At 40.8% G+C, this 26,436-nt stretch overlaps 1 protein-coding gene across 4 annotated transcripts in view; it reads right to left on the minus strand.

Annotated features, from left to right (window-relative positions):
* Nckap5 (NCK-associated protein 5) overlaps positions 1–26,436 on the minus strand; it is an 892,836-nt gene that overhangs the window by 109,670 nt on the left and 756,730 nt on the right. For all 4 annotated transcript variants that reach the window (XM_005390736.2, XM_013517461.1, XM_013517462.1 and 1 more), the window contains 3 exons: positions 15,999–16,187; positions 7,873–11,627; positions 6,976–7,153 (listed from right to left, as the gene is read on the minus strand). In XM_005390736.2, coding sequence (XP_005390793.1) covers positions 6,976–7,153; positions 7,873–11,627; positions 15,999–16,187 — 4,122 coding nt within the window. The remainder of the gene's footprint in view (positions 1–6,975; positions 7,154–7,872; positions 11,628–15,998; positions 16,188–26,436) is intronic.

Raw genomic sequence — 26,436 nt, forward strand, 5'->3', positions numbered from 1 at the left:
GTATGTGATTCTACACAAGATTTTAGGGGCAACAACTCTGAGTTTTAAAAACTTAATGGAGTCAGTAACACAGGACTATTAGAAAAAATTAAAATCTGAGAAGGTATAATTCTTCCAGACTCTAAGACTTCCACCATAAGTTATTTTAATAAGAATAAAGAAATGTACTTCGATCTCTTTACACTTTCCTGGGATGTAACTCTCTAAGAAAATGATTTCTTTTCATTCCTTCTACCCTGAGATAAGGTAACTATGATGTGCACTCATTGAACTAGAGGAGGCAGACATTTTTTCTGGACATTTTACATTAAAAACATTCTACTTAAATCTCAGCTAAAATCCACAGGCACTGGGTCACTTAGCCTCAAATGTAATTCTAAAGAAAATTTTATGAAGTCACAGTATTTCACACATCAGAATTCTGAGGTCAAGAAGTTCCCTTAAAGTGGGCACACCCATAGTAAGTGGCAAGACTGACACAAAAACCTATCCCCCAGTTTCCAATCGAGGAGCAGGGGTAATGTCAATATCAAAAATATTAACCGAGATCAAAACAGCGAATACCTACATGCTTATATAAACTCTTCACATGTAGGATCTTACAATCCTCCCAGCAATGCTGTGGGGAAGGTGCTATTGTCTCCTCCATTCTAGACATGGGGATACATCCAAAGGAGCAGAGAAGATAAGTAACCGTCCAAGTGGCAGAGCTGAGATTCAAACACAGTAAGCATTCAGATCTGTGTTCACTGGGGAGGGATTTGGTAGTTTTCCAGTTTCCAATTAACGAAGCTTGTATGGACTCAGGCTCACTATTAAAACAGGGGCGGTCCTTTGAGGAATGACCCTACATAGCTCTTTTAAAATACCTTCTGGCTGGTCAGCTGGGCAGCCAGTAATAGTGCTGTGAGCTGTGCAGTGCAATGAGTCTTGCTCAGGCACATCTGTCAAAGGCTGTCAGTGGCTTTGCTTAGAGGCTAGAGTTGAATATGAAGAAACTATTATTTTAGACTTGTAATGTAGAAAGTCACACAGTTGCATACTGACCTTGAGCTAAATTTAGCTTTCTACTTTTTACCTCGTATTTTTCACACTTAATGGGATAAGACCAATTATTTACATTTTATGGCTAAGGTTCCAATTGTAGAAAGCAAGTGGTGCTTAATCTGTACTGTTCTGATAGCTAGAAGATGACAGACACGAGAGGGGATATGGATGGCTACCTGAGCCCTTTTTAAAAATGACTGTTAAAGGCTCTAGGATCCCGAGGCCATGCCTCATCACTTTCATGTCCATTAGCTGTCTGTTCTGTGGGCATTTCCCTGTTGGTTAGCACCTCCCCAGGAAGAGAGAGAATGAAAGCTAGGAGAAAAAAAAAGCTTCATCCATTCTAACTAATCCTCTCAGTGTACAGTCATGGACAGCAGAGAAGAAAAGCCTTGCGAACATGAGCAAAGCTGTTCATTTGCCTTCCAAGCTTCACTAAGTTCAGAGATCAGCTTGTGACAAGCCCACACAAAACCTTCTGAGGAAGGGTTCTTCCAAACACTTTCATTTCCATTTACAAGACCCTAGGAGCCCTCTGCCTCCATTTATGGGAACATCAAGGAATCTTTATCTTTAGTTCATCTCAGGTCTGATGGCAAGCTGCTCCACATTTTCCCCCACCTGATAATGTAAAACAATATTTCCTTTTGTTTGTGCTCAATTTGTCCATTTTATTTATTTATTTATTTTTTCCGGCACCAGGAATCAAACTCACAACCTCACGCTTGTCAGGCAGGTGCTCTGCCACTGAGCTAAATCCCCAGCCCCAATTTGTCCATTTTAAACTTGCCAGGATGTTCTGATAAACTGTCAGAATTACAGGAATCATTACTTCTGTACGCTTGTGAAATTTCAATGTAAAGAATCAGAATCTCAAGAAATGGTTCCCTAAAAGAAAAGAGACTCAGAGAAGGAGAATCAGAGATGAGGACAGAGTTGCACGGAATTCTAGTTTTAGAATGAACATTCTCGACCCATGTTCGTTGTCATGTTCAATTGCTTTAGATGACCCCCTACTGCTACAGCGGCCCTTTCCAGATGTTCTTAACAACTCCTATGCTTCCCCAGACAATCTACTTAAATCTCAGTTGGAATTCCCCAGGGACTGTATCACTTAGATTCAAATGGAACTGTAGAGAAAGTCTCATGAAGCCACAGGGTTTCACAGATCAGAATTCTGAGGTCCAGGAAGTTCCCTTAAAGTGGGCACACATACGGTAAGTGGCAACACTGACATGGAAATCTGCCTGACAATTAAATATGGCACCTCACTTAAAAAGTGGTAATCAACTACAGTACTGTATTTAAGAAGGAACATTTTCCATGCATGGAGGCAGGCACATGTGTGTCTCTCTGTGTGTGTGTATGTGTGTATGTGTGTGTGTGCACGCATGCCTGCATGCGTGTGTGTATAACTGCTCTGTTTCACTTCTCTACTGTTCTCTAACCCTTCTGTGGAACTTTACCACATGTTTCTCCAGCTATCACATTTAAAAAAGAAAACATAAGCTATTGTGAGTCCTACTGTCAGCTCCTTTCAGAACCTCTCTACCTGCCTAAGAGTAAATTGTAAATGCGGTTTTGGGGATTCATCCAAGGACTCAGCTCTCCTGGGCTGGCTGACACAGAGGCAAATGACTAGTAGGAAAAAACTCTGAATTTGACAACCTACCATGCAACAGCCGTAAGGGAATATAGATAGGGGATGGGCCTAGAATGCTATATTCTTAAGTGCTAATTATCCACACATGTAGATTTCAAAGCAAAGTGGTGAATACTTTTTTAAAAATCGATTTCCCTATGGAAATGAGGGGCATAATTTATTTTGGCTACAGATCCCCCTTGCTGATTATATTTTTCATAGGATTAAACTTAAGTTAATTTTCATTCCTGACCATGCAGCAGCTGGGATGTGAGAATCTTCCTGTGGGGTAAGGGCTTCCAGGTCAAAGAGTAAAATTTTCCAAAGACAAGCAGAAGTGGGACAACCTCCTCCTCATAAAGAACTATGAAGAATGAGAAGGTGGCTATTACACCAAGACAGATGGCAAGGGTTTGGCTTAGAAAAGCCTGGGTGGGTAGAAATGTAGGACTTTTTTGGTCACTGCCATCCCAGAAATAGTTCTGAATCTATGTCAGCAACATCTCACTTGATGAGAAATAACAGGTGACTCATAGCCAACAACTAGTTGTTATTTTCTGTTTAGGTCTGTTGTCAGTACTTTGTCTTCTAGTGTTGTTTTTGTGTCTCTGCAGTTATGGCCAAGAACTGCTCCAAGTACAAATCTATAACAAGTAACCACTAAATATCACTGCATCCATCATATCTTGTTAAATCTTACATTAGCCAGGGTGGGAAGAAATGAACTTACAAAAGACACATGAGGGAAAGGGGAGAAAATAGTAGACCACCGAGATCTATATAGGATTTCATAATTAAACCCCACATTTAGCGACAACTTTCATTTGAATTTTGCACACATTTATTCTCTCAACCACCTTGACAGTAATGGCTTCCCCCTACAACAACATTTTTGATGCCCAATTTCACCTAAAAGGAAAAGAGCACAACCATCTACATGAGATAGGGAATGATTCTCTGAGGGAAAACTAGAAGGCCTAGTCTCTGGAAAAGTTAGTCATGTAGGAAACTTTGCAAAAGGATGGCTAAATATGCACGCTTCTTGTGAGCATCAGAATAGCATTTAGAACAGACTCGTTCAATTAGGGATGCTGGAATTATAACATTCTCTACAACCTAATAAGATGATAACAATTTGTGTAATTATTGTACTATTTTCTGCTATTTCATCACCAGAGTACCATTTTAATGGGATAGCATTTGATGATTTTTTATTAGCAGATGTGATTTTTTTCAGACTATGTGACACTTGGATGAAGAGAATATCCATAATTTAAATTAAAATACCCATATTAAAATGACCATCTCTCTCCCATGCATGATGAAAGTATATGATTTCTTTAATCTTGTGAACATTTTTTATTTTTGTTTAGTGGTATTAAATAGGACATTGGAGCTGTCTTCTTTTGACACTTTCCATACCAGAAAATCATCTCAATCCACAGGGAAAGAGGAATTTACAACATGCAGAAAGCAAAATGCACCTCTCTCTGACTTAATGCGAGACAATCTTTCTAGGGGATGTCTTCCACCCTCTTTTAATCAAATTGTATAAAATCATCGTAAGAACAATATAACATGGCGCTTGGTCTAAATTACACAAAAATTAGGGTTAAGCGATCCATAAATGGTGGCAGAAATGGGTATATAAGCCTTTAATTAAGGTTCTGAAAAGAGAAGGATTTAATTCTGGGAAGTATTGCTGGGGCTTTTATATAGTTTTTTAGAATGTATCTTAATAATACTAAAAAGGGCTATGCAGTTACCAGTGAACAAAATGGTTTGCTACATAAAGGAATTTGCTATATATGGAAATAATGTTTCTATTATCACTGTACATCAAAATAATTAAAAATGTGCAGAACTCTCATGACTAACTAAAACCTTAGCCTATAAAGGACAAGGAATTCTGGTATATTATGTCATAAGGATTGGGAATCATAGTTTTATTCGGGAAAAAATGTATAATATATAATGCATTATATATAGCTATTGTTTCCATCCAAAATAACCATTGCAGTATGAGAGAAATTCTTTGCAACACACTTTAAAATAAGCAGAGAACAAATTTATGTTGAACCCTAACGGGGAGAATTCCCTTAAACTCTGAACGTTAAAAGGCTCACAGGTATTCACACCAATATGCTATGGTATCAGAATAGATCTTATTTTGCATCTAATCTCCTTCCTATATAGATTGATAACACATAATAAATGGGTTTTCACTGCTTTTTCTTTCACTAGTCCCAAAGGAAACTATAGCAATGTCCTTTTTGACATTAGTAATTTTTTTTTTCCGGTACCAGGAATCGAACTCACGACCTTGTGCTTGCCAGGCAGGCACCATGCTACTAAGCTAAATCCCCAGCCCCGACATTAGTAATTTTAGCCCAATCCACACTGATGATTATGGACATGAAATAAAAAACATTGCATTTTATATGTTTAAAAAAATGACTGGTCATCTATCCAAGTTGGTAACATTCTGTTTATGGGAAAGTCTCTTTACATGACTAATTTCTTCTTATAGCTAACTAGAACAATTAGCATATCACTATTGATTATGTATTTTTAGGGTGGCTAGGGAGTCTCTGTACTTCACATAAAATAATAAGAGTGTTTCTTGCAGATATTCTAGAACCAAAGGACCTTTATTATTACTCTGTGAAGGAGTGGAGACTAGAGTGGAAATGCATGGTAAATTACTTTAGCATTAGAAAGTAATAACTAAGTAAATCTTAAGTTGTAAAAGGCAACATGGGGTCTTTTTGGTTTTTTTTTTTTTTGTACTTCTGTACAGTGACAATATACCTTCAGCCGTCAGAACCAGACTAAGTGGGGCATAGTTAAAAGGAGTGCCTCTGATAAGGACTCTACCAGGCTATCAAAGTCTTCCATCAGCTGGATTGAATTTCTGGTATATTGCACATTTCCCCACATTCGTTTTCTCCCTTCCCTTTCAGTGACACTACAAGGGCAATCTCAGATATGCTTATAATTTGTGGTTTCATAATGCAGGGAATAGCTATGCTTTCAAAGAAGTAATGATAACATGGAAGCCAAGAGCACAAAAGGGGATGGAAGAGTAAAGGCTCTTGCAATGAACATAGTCTACTTATGATTTCAAAGAGTTTGAAAGAAAGAGCTGATAGCTGTTTGGATTCAAAATTTATCTGAGTAAAAACATTTAAGTCTGAAATTTTCTCAAATGAAACTGTGTCTGTGAAACTCTTATCCAAGGAACGATGAGTATCAATAAATAATTATAATAGTTAATAACTAATGCCAACCATGATTCCTTAGCATCTCTTTGAACTATATCCAAAAAAATCCTAAACTACTTCATATTTCAAATTCCCCTTCTGAAACTGGTAGTATATATTTACTACATTTCACAATTTCCTTTGATTAGTGTATGAAAAGACATGGGTATGGTAAATTCTGTAAAGAAAATTCTTTTGGTTTATGTGGTTTAGAACTTACTAAAGGGAACAATGAGTATCATCATTATATAAGCATATGATGAATTTTAAAGGGAGTAAGTACAATTTAAAAATAATAACCTGAGGCAAGCATACCCTAGAGAAATATAAAAGTACTTATTTATTATTTTGTTACACTTTTTTGTTCAGTGCAGGTGATGGAACCCACAGTTGTGCTCTAACATTGAGCTATACCCCCAACCTACTATTTATTTATATTTTTAAAAGAAGTCTACTCCCTGAGTCTTGGGTTTCATAATTGAAAGTCTACAGGACAGGAAACCAAGTTCCAAAAGTAATTCATGGGCTTCACACTGTCCAGGTAAAGTGAACTGGTACACATAACTTTGATAAAAAATAAACAATGTTTAAATCAAATCATCAGAATAGCTGATAAAAATAAATGGCGTTTTCCTCAATCATTTAGCACTGTTGTTTCTAAAGCTACGTTCATTCCTTTTTGTTGCTGGTGATGGTGGAAATCGTAAGAATAAATTTCCAGTACAAGGTATAACTTGAAGATGACACTGGTAGCATTAGTTAACTGCACTGCACTGTGATTTTATCATTGTTCTGGAAATAGCCTGGAAAGAGCAGCAAGTCTGGAGGTGGCCAAGGCCACTCAGGGTCTAGCTGCTGTCTCTCCCTGGCAGTTGTCATCAAGATTTCTCTCTTAAAAAATCTTTTTCTTTAACTTTTTCTCCGCTGTAATCTCTTAGCCATATTGTATTTGCAAATGGTAGAAAGAACTCGGCCAGAATATTCAGAGTGACGCACTTTTAACCAGGATGGTAGAGCACTTACCAGGGAGTCTCTGGATATTTCCATATCCACTTTGGTTTTGATGTTTTTCTTGTGGCTTCCTTGAGTGCTGATAGAGCTGCCAGTGAGACAGGAGCCCTGGGAACTGCCCTTTAACACGTTCCTGCAGGAAACATTATTTGATCCACCTTCCATCTGTTGAGTTCCTTTCTTGTCAACTCTGCAGATAGAAAGTGATTCCTCTGATAAATTACATTGCTCTTCTTCCAGCGCATTCCTTTCCCCCATCCTTTAATGTTTAAAGTAACCTGCATGTAGCTCTTTGTCTTCAAACCTTTGAATGGTAAGTGGGACTCACTAGCCCTGATCAAATGTTCAAATATTCCAGTAGAATGCCAATTTAAATTTGATGCCATCATAATTTATTTTTTATTTTTATGATTGCTTATGGAAAGGGGTAAAATAAAACCTACTGAAGAGTGATTACTAAATACATTTCTGGCTTAAGATAGGCATGAAAAGTTATTATTTCTGGAAAGTTTCTAAGTATACATTTGCTCAGTATAATCAATGAAATCGCATGCTTTAAAAGGTATGTGTAATTTTCTTCCATTTCATGCCATGTGGGTACATTGATGATTCCTAGTGTAGGTTGAATTTCTATCAACCTTGATAAAACTTACCATTCTTTAATTTCAAAGACCATTGGTTTGGTTAACAAAGTAACATGGACTAAATTATCATTTTATTGCTAACTTTTATTTCACTGTTTAAATTCTGGCTAATGTATAAAAGACTGCTACTCTACATTTCTACTTGTATTAAAACCATGCTTGGCTGGTATTTAATGTGCAGGAAGCAAACAGCTCTCCTTAGGGGGGATAAGGAGAAAGCCCCCAACCCTTCTATACACTGCCATGTCTTTTGCCAGTGACGTACCTGTTCAGAAGTTCCACCATAAAGGTGTCTTTTGTTGAACATGTAACAGGGTTGGGTCTGTTTCTTGGTTCAAAGTTCATGTGGTTGCACATATCTTGTGATGGTTTTAGATTACTTTTGCTTTGTAATCCACTGTCAGGAGTATCTGCCAACCTGGTGCTCCTGTTAAGCTCATTTTCTGTCACACACTGCAGCTCAGACTTCTTTTTCTCTTTCTTTCTTTCTGATTTCAGCTGTTTGTTTCCAAACCCCAAGACTTTCACATCTTTCCTTTCCACCTTGGCTTTGGAGAAGTCCATTTTCCTGCTACTGAGAGCTGGAAGTCTGCTTTTTCGAAAACCAAACCAGCTGGCAAAAGAAGGCCCAGGCTTAGGCTTTGCTTCCACAGAGGTGGACTTTGTTTGCACTTGGCCCTTTTCCACATTTTCCTGAATGCACAACATGACCTTTTCTTCGATTGTGGGTGAGAGGGGGGCTTCTGGGCTTATAGCACCAGTCCTGGTTGTAGAGACATCTGGATGTCTTCCAGAAATTTCTAGCTTGGAAGTCCTGCTTGTTTCTAAACTGTTTGGACGCAGTGACCTTCCTGGGGCCTGAGGCACGAGAGGGCAGTCTGTTGGAGTGGGTGGGCACCTGCAGTGGTCACTGCCTGATTCCTCAGGTAGAGCCACGCTAACACATTCTCCTCCTATGTAAACCTGGGGGTCTTCTGTTCCAGGCTGGGTGTGAAGTCCTTCAGACTTTGGGGAGACCCTCAAAGGTAGCTTGCTTGGGCTCCCATGCTGGCTGTTGGTGCTGCCTGTGCTCCCCAGGGAGCCTTGCCTGGAAAACGGGTGCCCAGCACAGAGAAGACTCTCAGATGTGGGAGTAGAACCGGTGTGGCTGGGGGAGCCCTCCATGGAGGTGTTCTGCCGGGTAAGAGAGTTGCCTCTCTCTGCTGTGTTGGTAATAATCTGAGTTCGGATTTTGCCTGGCCCTTCCACAGTGGGTGGAGAGGGCTTGTCTCCTGAGTGAGCGCTGAAGCTCTGGCTTCGGGCTTTGGCACCATTCATGCCTAGGGCTGGCTTTAGATGTGGCTTGCTAGAGGAAAGGGATCTTTTCACTGATCTGTTTTCTATTCTGTCTCTACCATCAGCTGCAGGGGTGCCATTTCCCAGGGCCTCTGGCAGCACTGTTTCCAGGGGAAGTCCTTCAGCTAACCTGTCTGCTGTGTGTAAACCCAGTGTAGGGGAGTTTCCTTTACATCCTGCAGCCTCCAGGTTTGCTGGATTCCTGGAGTCCTCAAGCTTAGGCCTGCTTGCAGCTACAGAGCTTTTAGAAGCCTCATTTAAACTATCCTTTTCATGTTTCCCTGGCACTGTGGAACTTTTCCTGAGCAACTGGGGAGACTTCATGAGAACTTTGAGCCCCACTGGGAGGCGAGTTTTCAGTCCTTTCTCACGAGCATTTTGACAACCATTCGGGGTGCTATGGCTTTTAGAGGAAGAAGCGGAGGATGTGGAACTGCTCACCTGAGAGGATGGTGACTCATTTGCTCCCAAGAAGAAAGGCTTGGGGGATGCATGGACACTGTCGTTCACTTGTCTTTTTCCTGGAGATACACTCTTGGAGGGTGGTATCTCCAGTGACTCATGGGTTGAAGGACAAGTCTTAGGCACCCGTAACCCTGTGTCCATGTGTGTGGTCCCAAGTGTTTGGTGAGGAGAGGTTTTAGGAACACCTCTCTTTGGCGAGACCTTTGGAGCCCTGGGAGTCATCACAGCAAATGAGCTGGAGGGGGCATGAGCAGGGCATCCAGGGTGAATCACTGCCTCTGCGGAAGGCAGGACATGAGGGAAAATGGGCTTTTTGAAGGCTATGGAAGGTTTCTTCTTCTGCACTTCTGTTGTGGCCTGATGAGAAGTGACTGGAGCAGAGGCTCCTTTCAGCAGGGGCGATTTGCATACTGCTCTCCCTGTGTCACTGGGGAGCCTGCTTTCAGGAGTGGCAGATGCAGGTGGTAATGCAGAGTCATAGTGGGACCTGAGCAGGGACACCGACCTGCCTGGAGGGGGTGGTGGGGAAGGAGATGTCACCCCTGCCGGAGTAACCTCTGGCCCAGAAGCACAGTATTTGTCCCTTGTGGGAGGCTCTCCACTGTCACAAGCCTCAATGAGCAGCCTTGATCTTGACCCTGGCGTCTGACTCTTGGGGCACTGAGCCCAGTCCCTCCTGCTGGACATTCTAGGGCCACGAGAAGGTTGCGTGGGGAGCGTTGGAATGTGTGAATCTGGTCGCACATCACCGAGGGGCCCCGTGCTCTCAGTCTTCATGAGCCGTGCAAGTTTCCCAGGAGGTAAGGCGGGTGATTTTTTAAGAGTCACTGGGCCACATGAAGGGATTAGTGTGGAGCCTTCAGACTCTGTTACTTTTGACTTCTGAGGTGAAGACTTGCCCCTGGCTGGTATTTTTGTCAGGTTTTGCTTTTGATAGACACCCATAGGTGCCACAGAGCTTGAGTTTCTGTGACATGACATACTGGGTATTGGTTTAGTCAGCTTTTGTTGTGGGGCATTTTGTGTTACTGTTCTGGAGCTGAATGGGTCAGTGGGAGCTGAAGAAACACAGTCTACACCACCTGTTGGAATGTTTTTCTCGGTTTCTTCTTCAGATCTCTTTAAGAAGGGACAGTCTCTTGGAGCAGCCCCTGGATGTAAATGAGTGATTCCCTGAGGTAAAAGTTCAGTGTGTTCTGCTGTGGGCCCAGCAGGGGCTGTGTGAATGGAAATTTCATTTCTGGTAACAGCAGCAACTCCAGTCTGATGTGAGCTGAATTCTAAAGGTTCACTGTCTTCTGCATCAAATATTACAGTGATACATTCTTCTGAAGAAGTCCTTTTCACAACCCTTTGCTGTTTCATGAAACTAAATGTCTTTGGCCTAGTTTCTGACTGGGTGGGTACTTGTTTTTCCTCATCAGGAGACCCGTGCTCAGATTTCTCAAATCCCATGAGGACATCCAGGTTCTCGGTGGATTTGTCGGTGTCAGCAGTCAATGACAACTCTGAAGTGCTTTTGTCGTCACTGCTCTCTATGTGCAATTCATCCAGGGTCTCATTGTCATCCATGTCTGAAAGCTGGAGAGTGAGAGCTGTGTGATCATGGCCTTGGCTATGTGGATCCCTGTCCTGCTGTACCAGAGGCACCCGCACCCACGGGCACAGCTTCCTCTCCAAGGGACAGTTGCTGGCATGAGTCAACTTCTCAGGCCTTTCTCTGGGATAAACTGAGGACGTGCCTCCTGAAAAGTGTTTTCCATTCAGCTCCCAGAAAAAGAGACTGTCAGAAACACTGTGGGTTAATTTGCTGCCGTGTAGCCTGCAGCCCAGGTTTGGAACTGCTTGTAGCAATGCTAGGGAAGAGGGGTCATCATTAGCACCCTCGTGGGAAGCTGCATCATAAACAAATGTCTTGTGGGACTCCTGGCAGGGGCTCCCCACACCTGGTGGTTTGCAGGATGGATATTCCTTGAGACTGCTACTCTTAATTCCTGGAGAATATATTCCTTCATTCGAGTTCATACAATCTTTATAACCCCACTTGGTTATCACTGATGAGGGTTCCAGTAACACTTTTCGCTTCTGGAGCTTTCTCAGCCCTTCCAAAATGTGGCTTTCCTTGATCCGAGTTGGAGGTAGTTCATCTGCAGGACTAGCAAAGCCACTTGGGAGTGAAGAATCAATACTTAGTCTTTTATCCCAGTTTTGTGATGGTTGCTAGGGAAAGAAAGGCAGGAATCAGAAGTGATTGAGCCATGCAGATGACAAATGTATAAAAGGAAAAGCCCATCATTAAACTTAGTTTGTGCTACTGGTTGATAAGCATTTATATAAAAATGCAGCTTACGCAAAGTTAGCTGTATAGTGAATATTGACTCTGCCAGGTTCAGTGCTAAATAGTACAGCAAAACAAAGAAGGAGAAGGTGAAGACCCTGTCTTCAAAGAGCAGAAAGCCCAGCATGGCACAGGGGTTTGGCCACAGTTAAATGTATCTCACCTAAAGGACAAGTGCAAGAATGGTGGATGTCTCAGATTCAGAGGAAAAGTCATGAAACTTATATAGCAAAGACATTTAAAAAAAACTTACCTAACTCTCGAAAGACAGGTAAGTTACCCTCAGGCTAAAAGTTTTTCAGGTTGAAGAAATACAACAGGCAAAGATCTAAGTCAGGAAAGTGCATTCAAGGGACACTCAGGGAAAGAAGCAAAGACAGCAGATGTTGATGCAGAAGGTAAAGGAGAGGTGGAGGGGATAAAGCCAGAAAGGTAAGCTGGCCCATATCATCATGTCCTTGTCAATCTAAATTTTGTGACTTTACAAATATCTATGAAAAAATTTCTGAAGTTATTATATACATACCTGTATACTTACATGTAACAGCTGGGCATTTGCAGTTAGAACCCTCTAGTAATTATTCCCCACCAAACTTAGAAATGTCACCTTCCTGATCTTTGTATCTTCCTAAATACCAATTTTAGCTTTGGAAAAGTGTATGGGATATGAGATGGGAAAAAGACTGCCTTTTACACATTCATATTTTTCACATTATTGACAGCAAAAAATGGAAAGGTGAAAGGAGGGAACTAACATTTACAGAGTGTCTGCTGCCTAGAACCACTTTCCCAGTGCTCTAACTGCATCTTCAGGACACTCCCATGAGGAAGACATTATCCTTCCCATTTCACTAAGCTGAAAAGTGAGGTTCAGGGGGACTGTCCTACTGTGAATCAGAGACAAAATGAGCTGGAGCAAAGGTTTGAACTTTGGTTTCTCTGGCACTTTCTACAACACTGTGAATTTTGCCTCAGTTCAAAAGCAGTGGGAGGAGATGTGAACTTTGGCAGTCCAATCTGGAGCCTACACTCTTCTGAATCTTGGTATCTATTCCAAAGTCAAGCGTCACCTCTAATCTTCAGCATTAGGCGGTGGTCGTGTAGCAGAGATCCTAGGTTACCCCTGCACCATTTGTTGAATGGAACTCACAGAGTCTATAACAAACCAGCACCTGGGGAATTTGTTAGGGTGTGAGGGGTGACCTGCTATATGTTTTTTTTAAAAGGCCATATAATTAACGATGAATAACTTCCAGGAACAAATGTGGTAATTTTAGAGGAGTACTCTACACCGATAGGGGTTACACCAGCCATTCTCTGCACATATTTCTGAATATTAAATACAGGCTCACATGCAGAGATTTTTTAAAAAGTGGCAGCAACTTCTCTTGGAACCTGAGGTTTTTCTAAGCTGTGAACATTTGCTTTTATCTAAGGCCTTTCCATGAAAGTTACTCTTGCTATCAACAACACACACACGTTTGTTTCTAAATTAAATAATAGATTTTCTTTGGAAAACCCTCCAGTGTCAGAAGTTACTGGGAACAGACGCTGTTTGGTGATACCACCCTTCTTCCTCCTCTTCTTTTGCACTATTCAAAGCTCTTTTGAAAATCAGAAGAAATCCCATTAGTGAGCCTGGGTATTATAGACCGTCCAGAGAGGAGGCTGCTATAGCTCAGGTTTCTGAGAGTTTCCGTGATCTTGATAGTCACAGAGAAGGCAGGGAAAAGGCCTGAAAAGAGCTTGAAAGAAGCACATTTGTTCAACCCACTGAAGAAATGCTCAGCCCCTACCTACCCACCTCCTTTCTGCCTCTTCAGAGCTCACCCATGCTGTGCTCTGGCTTGCCCCAGGATCAGCAGTGCGAACTTCCCACTGTGATCAACCATGTTCCTCCATCAATTTCCTACAGGAGGTTATGGTATTTAATAACCTGAGAAAAGTTTTGACCACCCTTGAAACCTGCTGGTGAAATAAATGTACAAGTGCCCTGTGGGAGGGAGCGTGGGGAGGAGCTGGCATTTCCCACAGGCAGCTGCGTCCTGGGCTGAGCAGACCTGCAAGAGTCGCTTTTAGGGAACAGAATGGATAGCTGATTAGGTAGGGCTGGTGCTTAATGTCCACGCTCCATTTTCATTTCTTGAGTGCACAACAGTTTTACAACTTTATGTATTTCTTTTATGAAGGGTGTGGATCTTTTTATTTTCTTTTCCAGTACTAGGGATTGAATTCAGGGCTACATCCCCAGCCCTTTTATTATTTTATTTTTTAAAAGTTTTAGACAGAGCTTTTACTAAGCTGTTAAGTTGCCTAGGCAGGGGTTGAACTTGTGGTCCTCCTGCTGCAGCCTTCCTGAGGGATGGGATTATGGGTCTTGTTGGTCTTAATGGAAACAAATCCAGCTCATCAACCAGCATAACACCTGGGTTTGTTAGGCTGATGCAATAAGGCCAGGATAGCAGAAATGTTACAAGTACAGCTCCTAGAATCAGCTGTCTGATTCTGTCATGTACTGGTTATGAGACCGTGGGCCAGTTATCTGACTTCTCAGCACTTCAGTTTTCTCATCTGTAAAATGGGGAGAACAAGACACTCTACTTAAAAGGCTATAGTGAGCATTAAATACTGACCTAATGTCTGTCCTTAGAAAAGTGGGCTGTATATGGTAATAACTCATTAATTAGAGCCAAATTCCCCAGCCTAGGGCTTGCTTGTGCATTTCATAAGGATTCCTTTCTGTTTCCACACAAAATATTCTTAATAGAACTACATTGAGCTCGAAAGAGCTATCAGCTATCACTTATTACTATGTAGTATTGTATTCCCATTCAAATTCATGTTTTTTAAATGCATTATTTGAGTTGATACTAATGGACACCACAGAAGTTCCTTAAATAATGTAAATTTATTTATTTATGATTATTATTTTTTGGTACCAGGATTCTAACTCATAACCTTGTGCTTGCCAGGCAGATGGTGTGCCGCTGAGCTATATCCCCGGCTCAAATAATGTAAATATAAATGTCTAGCTTACTGGTCCCTGAGAACCAGGACTGTACACTGAGATGTGGTGGTCACATTATGGGGCCCCATGACCATAATGCAATGACGACCCGAGTGTCTATGCTGCCTTAAGAATCTTCCTTCTCCTTTGTCAGGGCACAGACTGCTTTAGAACATCAAGGACTGCTCCCACTGGGAGAATCTCAGCCAGAAACATAAGAAAGAAAGAAAGTAAAAAGGAGGGAAAGAGGAAGAGCTATGAGAATAAAATGAACAGAGAACAGGGCTGTGGAAGCCAGTAACATTCACAGAGAAAGCAAGGAAACCTCCCTGAACATCTTCCGATTCCGTTAGGAGCCAGGCCGCTGGCAGTCATTATGCAGAAGCTCTGAACACCTCCTTAGAGGAACTGATTTTGATAATGCAGCAAGCTGTCTACTTTGCAATAGAAATCTGAGTGCAAGGGTATAACATGCAGGCTTGAAATCTTTTTCAGAGTTCTTGTTCAGAGGATGACAAAATTACTCCTTCACCAATATTTTTGGGAACTACCGTGTGGGATTTTCCTGGTTTCTAAAATAAACTAAATTCATAAACTTGATGTATCCAAATGGTAGAAAAATACTTTCCAAATATTCTGATTCAGGGTTTCCTTCTCATGTACTCTAGTTTTCTTCAACTTTGGGGAAGTGCTAAAGTAGCTATTTCAACATATTTGGCTTGTACCAATGAGCAAAGATGTTAGTTCAAAACATGAAGGAATCTTCACTTGTGTAAACCCACCGTGCATATGGGAGTCACTTTAGTGGGAGTGATTATCTAACAGCCTGGAAAGGAATTCCTATTGTATAGTTAGAAACAGGCCTACTTTCACTAAACCCCTGGCCCCTACTGTCTACTATGATATGATATTTTTTTTGTTTTGTTTTTTTGCAGTACTGGGAATTGAACTCATGACCTCATGCTTGCCAGGCAGGTGCTGTGCCGCTGAGCTAAATCCCCAGCCCCTTGATACGATGTTTTCTCTCTTTGCTATTCTACCTTTCAATTTATAGTCAAATTTTGTTTTATGAGCCTGTAGTATTGATTAGTGAAGGCCAATATAATCCTTGAGCAGGTACTGAGCAAATGGTTACTTCCTTCTTACCCTTCCCTCCCACTCTCCATCTCTATGACCAGATCCTACCAGAGGAGGATTCTTTGCTGGTTGACCTTATGCTTCATGTACCTTGAAGGGGGTGACCTACCCTTTTCCTGAGGTTCTTCCCATCATGCCATGTGTAGGACGAGCCGCTGGAGTACTCACTGCAGGTGCTAGAAAGAGACAGTTCACTGCTGCTGTAGCTGTTTCGAGGACAGAGATGACTGGGAACGACAAGCCCCAGCCCAGGGCATCTCAAGGCAGGGGTTCCTGATTTGGCATTCAGTTGTGGTTCCTGCAAAAGCAAGACAGCTGTGAGCAAGGGCTTGGCTTAGTGAAAAGGAATACCAAGTAAACCTCACAGGAAGTTAGGAGGGGATACAGGAAAGTGGTTAGAAGCATAGAATTTGGAGCCAGACAGACTACAGGCTGAAATCTTGAATCTGAATCTTACTGTGTGGACACAGGGAAATTATTCAACTTTTACGGATACATTTTTATTTTAAAACAGAATAATGACAATACTGTATATTTTATTAGGGAGATCACAAGGGTTAAATGAAGTTCTATATGTCAAGCCCATAGCTGTATGTCTGGCCAATGCACATGCTGAATCATTGCCAGCTACCATCATTATTAGGCAGAAGTATCACTATAGTCGTTTCTCAGTTTTACTCAGCTACACTGGCGAGAAACATGACTAGAGGTCTGGGGGTGCAGCTTAATGGTAGGCCATTGGCCTAGGAGGTGTGAAGCCCTGTGTTCAATCCCCAGGAGAGAAAAACAAATCAAAAGCACCATAAAATGACTTGAATGCTACACATGGACGACAAAGCAACGTCCTCATTTACAAGGCTCTAGAACATGCGCACTAGACTGCTCCTCTAGCAGTCAAGATCAGACTACCTACTGCCACTGAATATGTGATCTTGAGCAAAGAAAATATAATTTTCATGGACCTAAATGTGTTCTTTTGTAGAGCGGGGCAGTTCTACTGGATTACTCCTCGAGTTCCCTCAGGCTCTGAGGATTTCATTCTGAGCCATCAAACACCCTTGTCTATCTGTGCCACCTTGTGAGACGACATGCACAGTAGACAACACACTTAGGAGTCATGAGCCTCTGCTGTAAAAGATAAGTGGACTTCCCCATCCAGCTGGCTGCCCAAATGGCAAAACCCCAACATCTAACAGAACTGCATCCCATGCAGTAGATCCTGCCTGTTAGAATTCTAATGGGTCTGCATAAGGCAAGGTTGACAAATAAGTTGTAAACATCCAAGCACATCTTGACAGCCACATTATAGGCCCCTCATATAACAGATGAAGCTCCACAAACTGGGTAGGCTAAATTAATTTAACATCCAGCCATTGAGAATAGAATCTCTCTATTACCGTCTAATTCCAGCCTCCTATCTATATAAAGCTTTGTCTCAGAAACTCTTTGATGGGGAGCCATCTGTCTTTATGTCACTTGCAGAGGAGCAAAGCCTCTTTCTTATGCAATTTATTGACTCTTTATGGGTGCCTTTAGTACCTGAGTACTTATCACTGTTTTCCAAATGCAATTCCAACTGACGGTGACTAAACACTGGCTTGGGGAGGATGGTAATGAAGATATGCCAGTACTTGTGGTAAGTATTAAAACCCTATATAAGTACAAAGGGCATGCTTAATTTGCTCTCTAATCAATATCCATAATGCTCAATAATGTTGGATTTCATCTGCTTTACTATCAATACTTTATTTTTGCTGCATAACAGTTTCTTTAAGTGATCTAAAAAATGCCAATAATTTTTACTATCCTATTTCCCCTCTTAAAATTTGGCTCTAAATAGCAATGAAAAGAGAAACATGTCTTAAAGTCCAGATTTCAGCTATAAGTATTGATTTATGCCCTTGTTTATTGCCGGATATAACTTAGTTAAGGGGAGTTCGTATTCATACCTCAATAAATGCCTATAGCCAATGGCTGTATCTTGCAGGAGCCTTGCATTTAAGTGTTGCTATTGCACACATCTAGAATGCACGCTGAACAAACTTTAAGAAATACCACCTTAGCCTCACTTCTACTTGTGTGCTTTCCAATGTCTCCATCCCATTTCTTCATATTTTGTTTGAATAATCAGGTTCATGGTTGTTATCTAGGGCTGCATCTGCTCTATTAGACATGTCCACTCTCCAAAGAGTGTGTCTGTGTCCCGCCAGTTGATGCAGAGCTAAACACCTCTGATAATTTTTCATCCTCTGCTTGGCTTCTAGTGACAGTTTACATTCTGCCTTCTCCCATGGAACTGAAGTTTGTATATGATCCCCTCTGGCTTTCCCACCTATCCCTTTCCCAGGACATCTATCAAATTATACTTATTTTTAAGACTAAACTCAATCCCCAGGTCTCTTTTAATGCATAAACACCCTTCCCCAGTCATCATCTATGTGTGTACCCCTGTCGAAAGTGTCGATTAAGGTGATAGGAAACTAAGACTCAGAAGACAGGAGCACGAAGGAATTTCTGGCTCTTCCTCAGCCTTGAACTTGAGGCAGATGGAGTATACTTCCGGGAGGTGGGGAAAGCCTGTCAACAGCATGTGAGACAGGTGAGGAGTAGCGAACAGAGTCATGTCCTCTAAGACACATTTTTTGCACTTTAATGTGTACACAATCACCCAGAGATCTTTTTAAAATTCAGATACTGTACTTCTCAGTAAATCTGAGGAAGGACCTGAGATACATGTAGTATTTTTAACAAGTGCTTAAGGGTTTTGGTGTTGCTAGTCTGTGGTCCATAGCTAAGCAGTGAGCTTCTAGGACAAATTAGGGCAGAGCTCAGTCTCTCGTGTGGATTCCTTGACAGCATACTGTGTCTTCTCACAGTCTGACCTGACCAGTGCTGGTCAAGAGGAGGGGACAGCTGACCCACCCTTGGGCCAGTAAGTTGAGGAAAAGGTGAAGCACATAGTTACTAAATGATTTCTTTCAAAGAAGAGGAAGAGGTTACTTTTTCCCATGGGAAATTCTCCCACCGTGGACAACGGGTCTGAATTTAATTGATAAAAGGCCCAGAATAGAACCTCTGACATATCACTGCCATGCGTGAGCTCTTTTTTCCAAGTTTCTGTCATCAGCACGATTGTCATGTAGGACTGTTTACTCTGGTGAATAAACTGTCCTGTGGCTGAGTGTTTGAAGTCCAAGGTCATGAAGTTTAAATCCTGCCTCTTCCACTTGTTATATCTTTGTAGGAAAAAATACTCAATGCCTCTGTGTTTTAGTCTAATTCTTTGTAAATGAAGATAAAGAAATAACTTATTACATAAGATAATTGCGAAGATGGAATCACCTCTGGCGTATGCTCCTAGGTATTGGGACTCTTACACACACACACATATACATCTTGGCTTTTCGACGAAACCATAACTTCATAGTGTCTCTAAAGGACCTATTTTATATTTCTTAATGTCGCCCCATTACTAGAACCTTGAACATAAGTGGCGAAATGGTTGCATTGGGCAATCACAAGAAACGGGTGCACTTTGTTCCCTGTGATCACTTAGGGAGGTTCTAGAGACATGCACTCGCAGACAACCTTTTCAGTTATCTTTTCCAAATTTGCCATGTTTGGCTGTGGCTGTGGCTTGATGTCATGCGTTAAAAGAGAGTGGAGAAGGGCTAAAGCAACAGAGATCTTCTTATCCTCCCAATGTTGTCAGTAGGCACTGTGCTACACATTTCAGTTGCCACCTCATGTCCTCCTCACCACAACTCTGGAGTAGAAAAGAAACACTCTTCTCCTCATTGTCTTTCTTTCTTTTTCTTTTTTCTTTTTCGTCTTTTTGAGACAGGGTCTTGCTATGCAGTTCAGGCTGGCCTTGAGCTCACTTTGTAACCCAGGCTGGCCTTAAACTTGCAATGATTCTCCTGCCTCAGCTCCCAAATGCTCAGATTACAGGTGTGCCCCACCATGTCCAGCCTTATCCTCCTTTTCTGAAAGGGAAAGTGGAGGCATTGAGGATTTGATATCTTTCCTGGTGTCTCTTAGCCAATGTAACATCCTAAAGCAAGGTCAAAGACCCAGTCATTTTACTACAATGCCATGTAAGGCCCCTGACAGCCAGCAGAACTCCCAAAAGACACAAAACATCAAAGTCCCAATGAATACAGTTGTTATTAGCAAAAGATAACAATCATTATTAAAATTCTCCTATGATGAACACTGCATATTGGCTCTCATTGCAACATTATCTTAATTATGTTGGTCTAACTGGCAAAATCCATCCTTGTTGTCTTACACAAAGCATCTTTTTCTTGATGTATATTTTAAATTACTACCCTGAATAAATCAGGTGCTTTAACATTTGTGCTGTGAGAAATACAAAATGAAAATTACAACTTTAGTTAAAAAAAAAGAGGTAGAGAATGAAGCCAAGAGTTTCTTGAATAAAAAATTGCACACTTATTTCTGACCTCAAGGCCATATTACAGATTACATGTCATTAAGTCTATATGTATGTTTTAAGTGACAGCAGTCCACTGAACAGTAATTCCAATTTAACTTGAGAATATTTACCTTTGATATAGAATGGCCGGCCTATCAAAAATTGACAAAATTACACGGCAAAATAAAAATCCAGTTATCTACAAGTGTTCCTGTCATTTTACTTACATATTTATATGGCTCTGTGTTTTTTCTAATTACTCCTTTTACATCAATGAGAGGTAAAAGCCATGCTGGTTAGAGTTTTGCCAAATAAGCACAAAGCTAACCTCAGCTGAAGAAAAAAATGCAGAGCCCATGAATTTTTAAAAGTTCATACATAATATATCATAAAAGTAGGATGAATAATATGGGACATGGGCTTTAATAAAAAGCTCCTTGACCATTTCTCAGAGACTGTGAGATGTAATCAATACCCAAAAAGGTATCTTGGGGACAAAGCCAAGATTTATGACATCTTTGCAGAGAGTGACACTTTCTGAGTACTATATCAGCTGGGGGACATGATATTGAATTTCAGAGAACACAAGAAAGGAAGGTATTTTTATCTGTCTGACAAAGCTTCAAGGATGCACTTTATGGTTCATTTATGACATCATATTTGATGGGGAGAAAATAACAACCTAAACAATTGCTCTGGAGGCAGCTGGGAAGCTCACATGAAGTCCCACATCCACCTGTGACTGCATCAGACCTTGGCTTCTTCCCTCGTCTGAATGCAAGACCTCAGATGAAAGGTCAAAGATATATGAATGAAGTTGCTAGGTAAAACCAAGCAGCAAGGGGGAAAAGCAATGCTTTGATTGTTTCAAAATCTTGCTCTGAATGGCTAAATCTCTGATGAGTTGCCATTTCCAGATTAGGGAATATATGTCCTAATTCAAACAAGTTTCTAATTTAGCAGTGTTCTTCATATATGTACAAATGCAAACTAAATTTTATAAACAGTAATCACACTTTTGTAGTCTATCAGTCTGCCTTAGAAAATAAGCAGCAGGAAAAAATTAATTGTAGCAGATGGAAGATTAAGTAGAAAGAAATATATGACTACCCCAATATACTTACTGACTAGTGTGAAAATTAACTTTTGATAGTCACAGAAAAAAAACCTAGTCATAAGTTAACTTTATCATGTTCAACAGTGGTTAAAATCTGAACAAATAACTATAAAAGTGACCTTATTTCTAAATAGCACTGATCTTGTATAATCTTCCCTTGCACACATTTTAACTCAAAGTCATTAGTGTCATCTGTTAGGAACAATTAATATGAATAGAAAATAATTGCATCAGGGATCTGGGGACTTGGAGAATTTTATGCATTAATATTTACGTGCTATTCGATTATATACTGAATTCTTTATTTCAGCTTTTCTTGGAAGTCCTGCTAAACCAGGGACATTTCACTATATTAATCTTTATCCTAATTACGAAGGTGTTTCTGTGGACACTACATTTAATCTGTTTAATTACAAATACAATAAAATTAGTGATTCATGTGTAACGTTTCCGCTAAGCTATTGACATTTGTAAAATGGCATTTTTACATTGTTTTATTTTGGTTACAACTTTTGTGACTCTGGATAAAAAAAATCTAATCAAATAAGAAAGTAATATGGCTAAGCATGCCTCTCTCGCCTCTGAAAACTTTTTCCCACTTCTCTTCTGTCCTGGACAGGTCTTCCTGTCCAGGGATGTTGAACCAAGAAACATTTTAGATTCTCTGCCACTAAGTAATGTTAAGGTCATCTTAGAGCTCAGGTTGGCTCACTGGTTATTGTGTCCCAGCAGATTCTGGGAGACTAAACTCACTTGAGTCACATTCCTTCTGTTCCCTACTAGGCTCCCTTTACGCTGAAGTTGTGTGAGAGCCTTGCATACTTGGTTAGCTGGTCACTCAGCAAACATTTATTCAGCACCAACTGAATCATAAGCACTGTGGCAGGGCTGTGCTCCATTCTTCCACAGGGGTAAAGGTAGTTTTTCTATTTTAGATGAACTAGTTCTCTGTTATCAGTGGAGCTTCAAAAATCACTGCTTGTCTCACCTCACACCTATACCACTGCTTCTCTCAAGCCATGTGCTTTTGGGGGGATTTTCACAGAAAGGAATAATCCTAAAGTGGCTGCACATTGCTTTAAAAATTCATGTTTCTCCAACAGAGCTGAGACTTCAACAGGTTTAATTTTTCTGGAAAACTCTTATAATCCTGATCTCAAGGTTCTTTTAGAATCTGAGCTTCCTGGGGTAAAGACAGACTTTTCTCATTGTTTAATCCAGGACTGGTCACTATGTATTATAGTCAGTAAGTTTCTTGCAGTCTATAAAGAAATTAATGCTTGTTGCAGTCTATAAGGAAAAAGGCATCTTCTGATTTTTCTCACCAGTGTATAGGTTTTAAAGAGTGACAAAGTACCAATGGAATTATGATGTTTTAAGACCTAAGAATACATTTATCGATATGCAAATAGTAGAAGTAGTTATGGGAAATGACATTCAACAAAAGAAATGATGATTTTGAGTGGTATGTCATGTGATTTGGAGGAAGTGCCTTCTATAGATTAGATATCTGACTTCTTATTCCGTTCACGATTGCACTTCACTATTTCTTTTCAGATATATGATGTCACCCTTTTGCTCGCTGCATGAATGTGTGCATGTAAAAACCTACCTTCCATAACAGTGATGCTATACTTCACTGGATTTATCCAACTGGTCAGTTCCCTCCCTTGAAATAAGAAAGGTCATGCCAGGCGTGGTGGCACATGCCTGTAGTCCCAGCTACTTAGGAGGCTGAGACAGAATTTCAAGTTTGAGGCCATGTGAAAAACTCAGCAAGACTTTGGTTCAAAATGAAATAAAAAGAGCTGGGAATGTAGCTCAGCATTACTGAGTCTAGTCCCTTGTACCACAGAGAAAACAAAACAAAAGAATAGAAAAAGTCTGTAAAGAAGAGCGGAGAGGTGGTATGGCAGGTGAATATTCTCCCTTTACAGAGTTTCTCTTATATAACCATGAGCTCATAAATGCTACACTCTTATAGGAACTTTTCTAAAAGGCTTAGTTTCACACGTGTATAAAAATATAAAACATTCTCACAAAAAGACATATGTGTATATTTGTATAAGATCACTTTTCTAACTAGTATTATGATATTATCTGTGCTTAAATCTGATGTCAGTGAAAAGTAGATATAACTTATAAGTTCAATTAAAGTCATTATCAGAAAGAGAGTACTGTTTAGTAATCCTATGATCCCTTAAGATATATCCACTTGCTTAGAGGGCAAACTCTCAATTCCCTGTCCCATTGGGTTATGTTACCTCCTTATTCTGGCCCTTTATCTAAAATGCACCATCACTGAATTGTTCCTCTTGTGGTTCTATCTTGCCATAGTTGATCAGCTGCAACAGAACTTAGAGCAGTTCTTAGATTTTAACATTATTCTTGTGCCAGGGACTGACTAGGGCCAGGGCCATGGAACCTCACCTTCTTCCTTTTTTTGCATGCAGATGGACTTTATTCCCTGGTCTCCTTTGCAGTTAGGGGTGTCCATGTGATATGGTTGGTAATGTGATGTTGTTGCTTCTAGCCCACAGAGTGAGCAAAAGTGATATCTGCCTTTCCCACCTGATCAGGGACATATCCCACATGCATCTCTATGTTCTTTTCCTCCCACTGGCTTCAGACAGTGAACTCAGCACAGTGACCTTGAAAACCAAATGTCAGAGATGGAGGCAACCAGGTGAAGAGAACTTGACTCCTTCAATTGCCAACTGGAAGAGAGCCACTGTGGGACTGGAAATACCACTTCAGACTTTACACGAGGAAGGAGTCAATCACACTGGGATTCAGCCATGATTCATTTGGGTTTTGTTATTACAGATAACACTGACCTGGCTGATAGCACTCTCTTCTAGGACAAGCACTCTGCATACACTTACACATGTATGTACAATGGCTGTCAGCAGACCCATGTGACTTCCTGCCCTGAGCATCTCAGTTTTGTGAAGCTGAGGCTGACTTTGTCAATATATGTAAGATCAAGTGTAGGGAGGTTTCCTGAAGAACCAATCTCTATTACAAACCATCACAAGGACACACCTTTCATACCAGTATAAAAAACTTTGAAGGTCTGGCAATGTCAGTGTAGCAAGGCCCAAGCCGTACACTGGGTCAGTCCTACCTGGGGCTTAACTTATCCTTATCAGACAGCTCTATGTTTTTTGTACAGTTCTGTATCTGTAAGATCAGGCAGAGACTTGTCCCACTCCAAGATTGTGCCAAGGATAGGCTCTCATTTATCTGGTGGGATAAAAGTGAAGTGGCCCCTTCAGAGTGGCAGTGACTGATTCTGCAGCTCTTCTATTAATGATGGCAGCAGGCACTGGAGACCAAGGTGATTTTGAGCTTTTGGAACTGGCTGGAGGATGTGAGTTTCCCATTAGTTTCTCTCCTTACCAAGCTGCAGTTCCTCAGATGCTCTGGGAAGGCTTGTTGCATTCAATAGAATTCTTCCTCAGTTTTGATTCAGTATTGTGACAATGTCAATTTTTAAGACAATGATTATTAAGGCTAGGAAGACACTGAGGCCTGATTATTGGTGCAAGGTGAGATGAAGAAACAGATCTTCATCTAAGAAGTCTGGGGAGCATGGAAAACCATGCTAGACACGATACATGGCAGTTAGAAATTTTTGTATTTGCTGATGTACTTCTAAAGCTTAGAACAGAATGTGAGAACTTTTCCATATCATGGTTTCAGAAATTCTTAGGTCAGCTTTAGGATAAAAAAAAAAAAGGAGAGAAAAGGATTATTGAACCATAGCTCTTTTCTCTTCATTCTGAATTCTTGAGGAAGTTAACGTAGCCCCATAATCATTCGTGCAATTATTCTCTCCTCTAACTATGAAAAGCCAAGTACAGTACTACCTCAGTTTATGAATTTAATTCTTTCCATTGGATGCAAACCACAATTGCAGACCAAACCAGGTTCTGGTTGCCAACCAAACTGGACAAGAACTGAATCAAATTCAATGGATAGGTTCAGTGTTGAACTTATGGGTATATTTGATTCGGTTCTCATCCAATTTGGTTTGCATCAGAATTGTGAAAAAATTCAGTTCATGAGCTGAGACACCACTGTATCTGTATAAAAGAAAGTTAAAAATAAACATGGTTGATGGACTTCACCAGCATGGCACTGTAGGTTCAGCAAAAAGGGGTAGAAGTGAATGAATAGTTTTAATGTAACCTCATTCTATGCCCTTGATATATTAACCTTGATGCATAGTGAAATAATCCCAAAATTTACTTCAGTAGTGTTCTATTCATCACAGTTACATTTTCTCCCCTGGGAAAAAAAGAACAGTTGAAGGAGATGGCATCTAGGCCCAGTGGTTTTTGAATTGCTGTTATATTCATGTCTTGCTTACTTTCCTTTCGTTGCTGAGACAAAATATCTGACACCCAAAATTAAGGAAGGAAAGGTTTGTTTAGCTCAAGTTTGTGGAGGTTTCAGTCCATACTCAGCTGGCTCCAAGGCAGAGTGGCACATGGCAGAGGGCAACAGTTCATGGTGGCAGAACACAGCAAAAGCAACAAGAGCAAAAAGGAAGGAGTGCTGGGAAGCAGCCTCTTTCTTTCCCTTACATTGTATGCAAAGTATCCACCCCAAGGCGGGTGTAGCACTCACACCCATAATCCCAACACTGGACCATGAATCAATCATAAACTCTAGAGAAGCTCCCCGACGACTGCATGAGGTTTTAGGGGGACATCCAGACACAAACCATAACAATTCATAAGGTGAGAAAGTCTGTTATTGCCGTATGATCAGTGCATAACTTCTTGACTTATCATCTTTTCCTAAGTTCTAGTCTTAGTAAGCTCTGTTCATTGGAAGATATTATTCTACTCTTATAAGTTTCAAGGTAGGAAATGTAGAGGCATTTCTTGGAATCTGCCTTCTTGTCACCACTATCTTCACTCAACACCTTGCCCAAGGCTGGGCCCAGGACTTCCTTCCCTTTACTCGTACAACAAGGAGCAA

Source organism: Chinchilla lanigera, unplaced genomic scaffold (genome assembly GCF_000276665.1).
Source record: "Chinchilla lanigera isolate Chin_1 unplaced genomic scaffold, ChiLan1.0 scaffold00039, whole genome shotgun sequence".
Classification (NCBI taxonomy): Eukaryota; Metazoa; Chordata; class Mammalia; order Rodentia; family Chinchillidae; genus Chinchilla; species Chinchilla lanigera.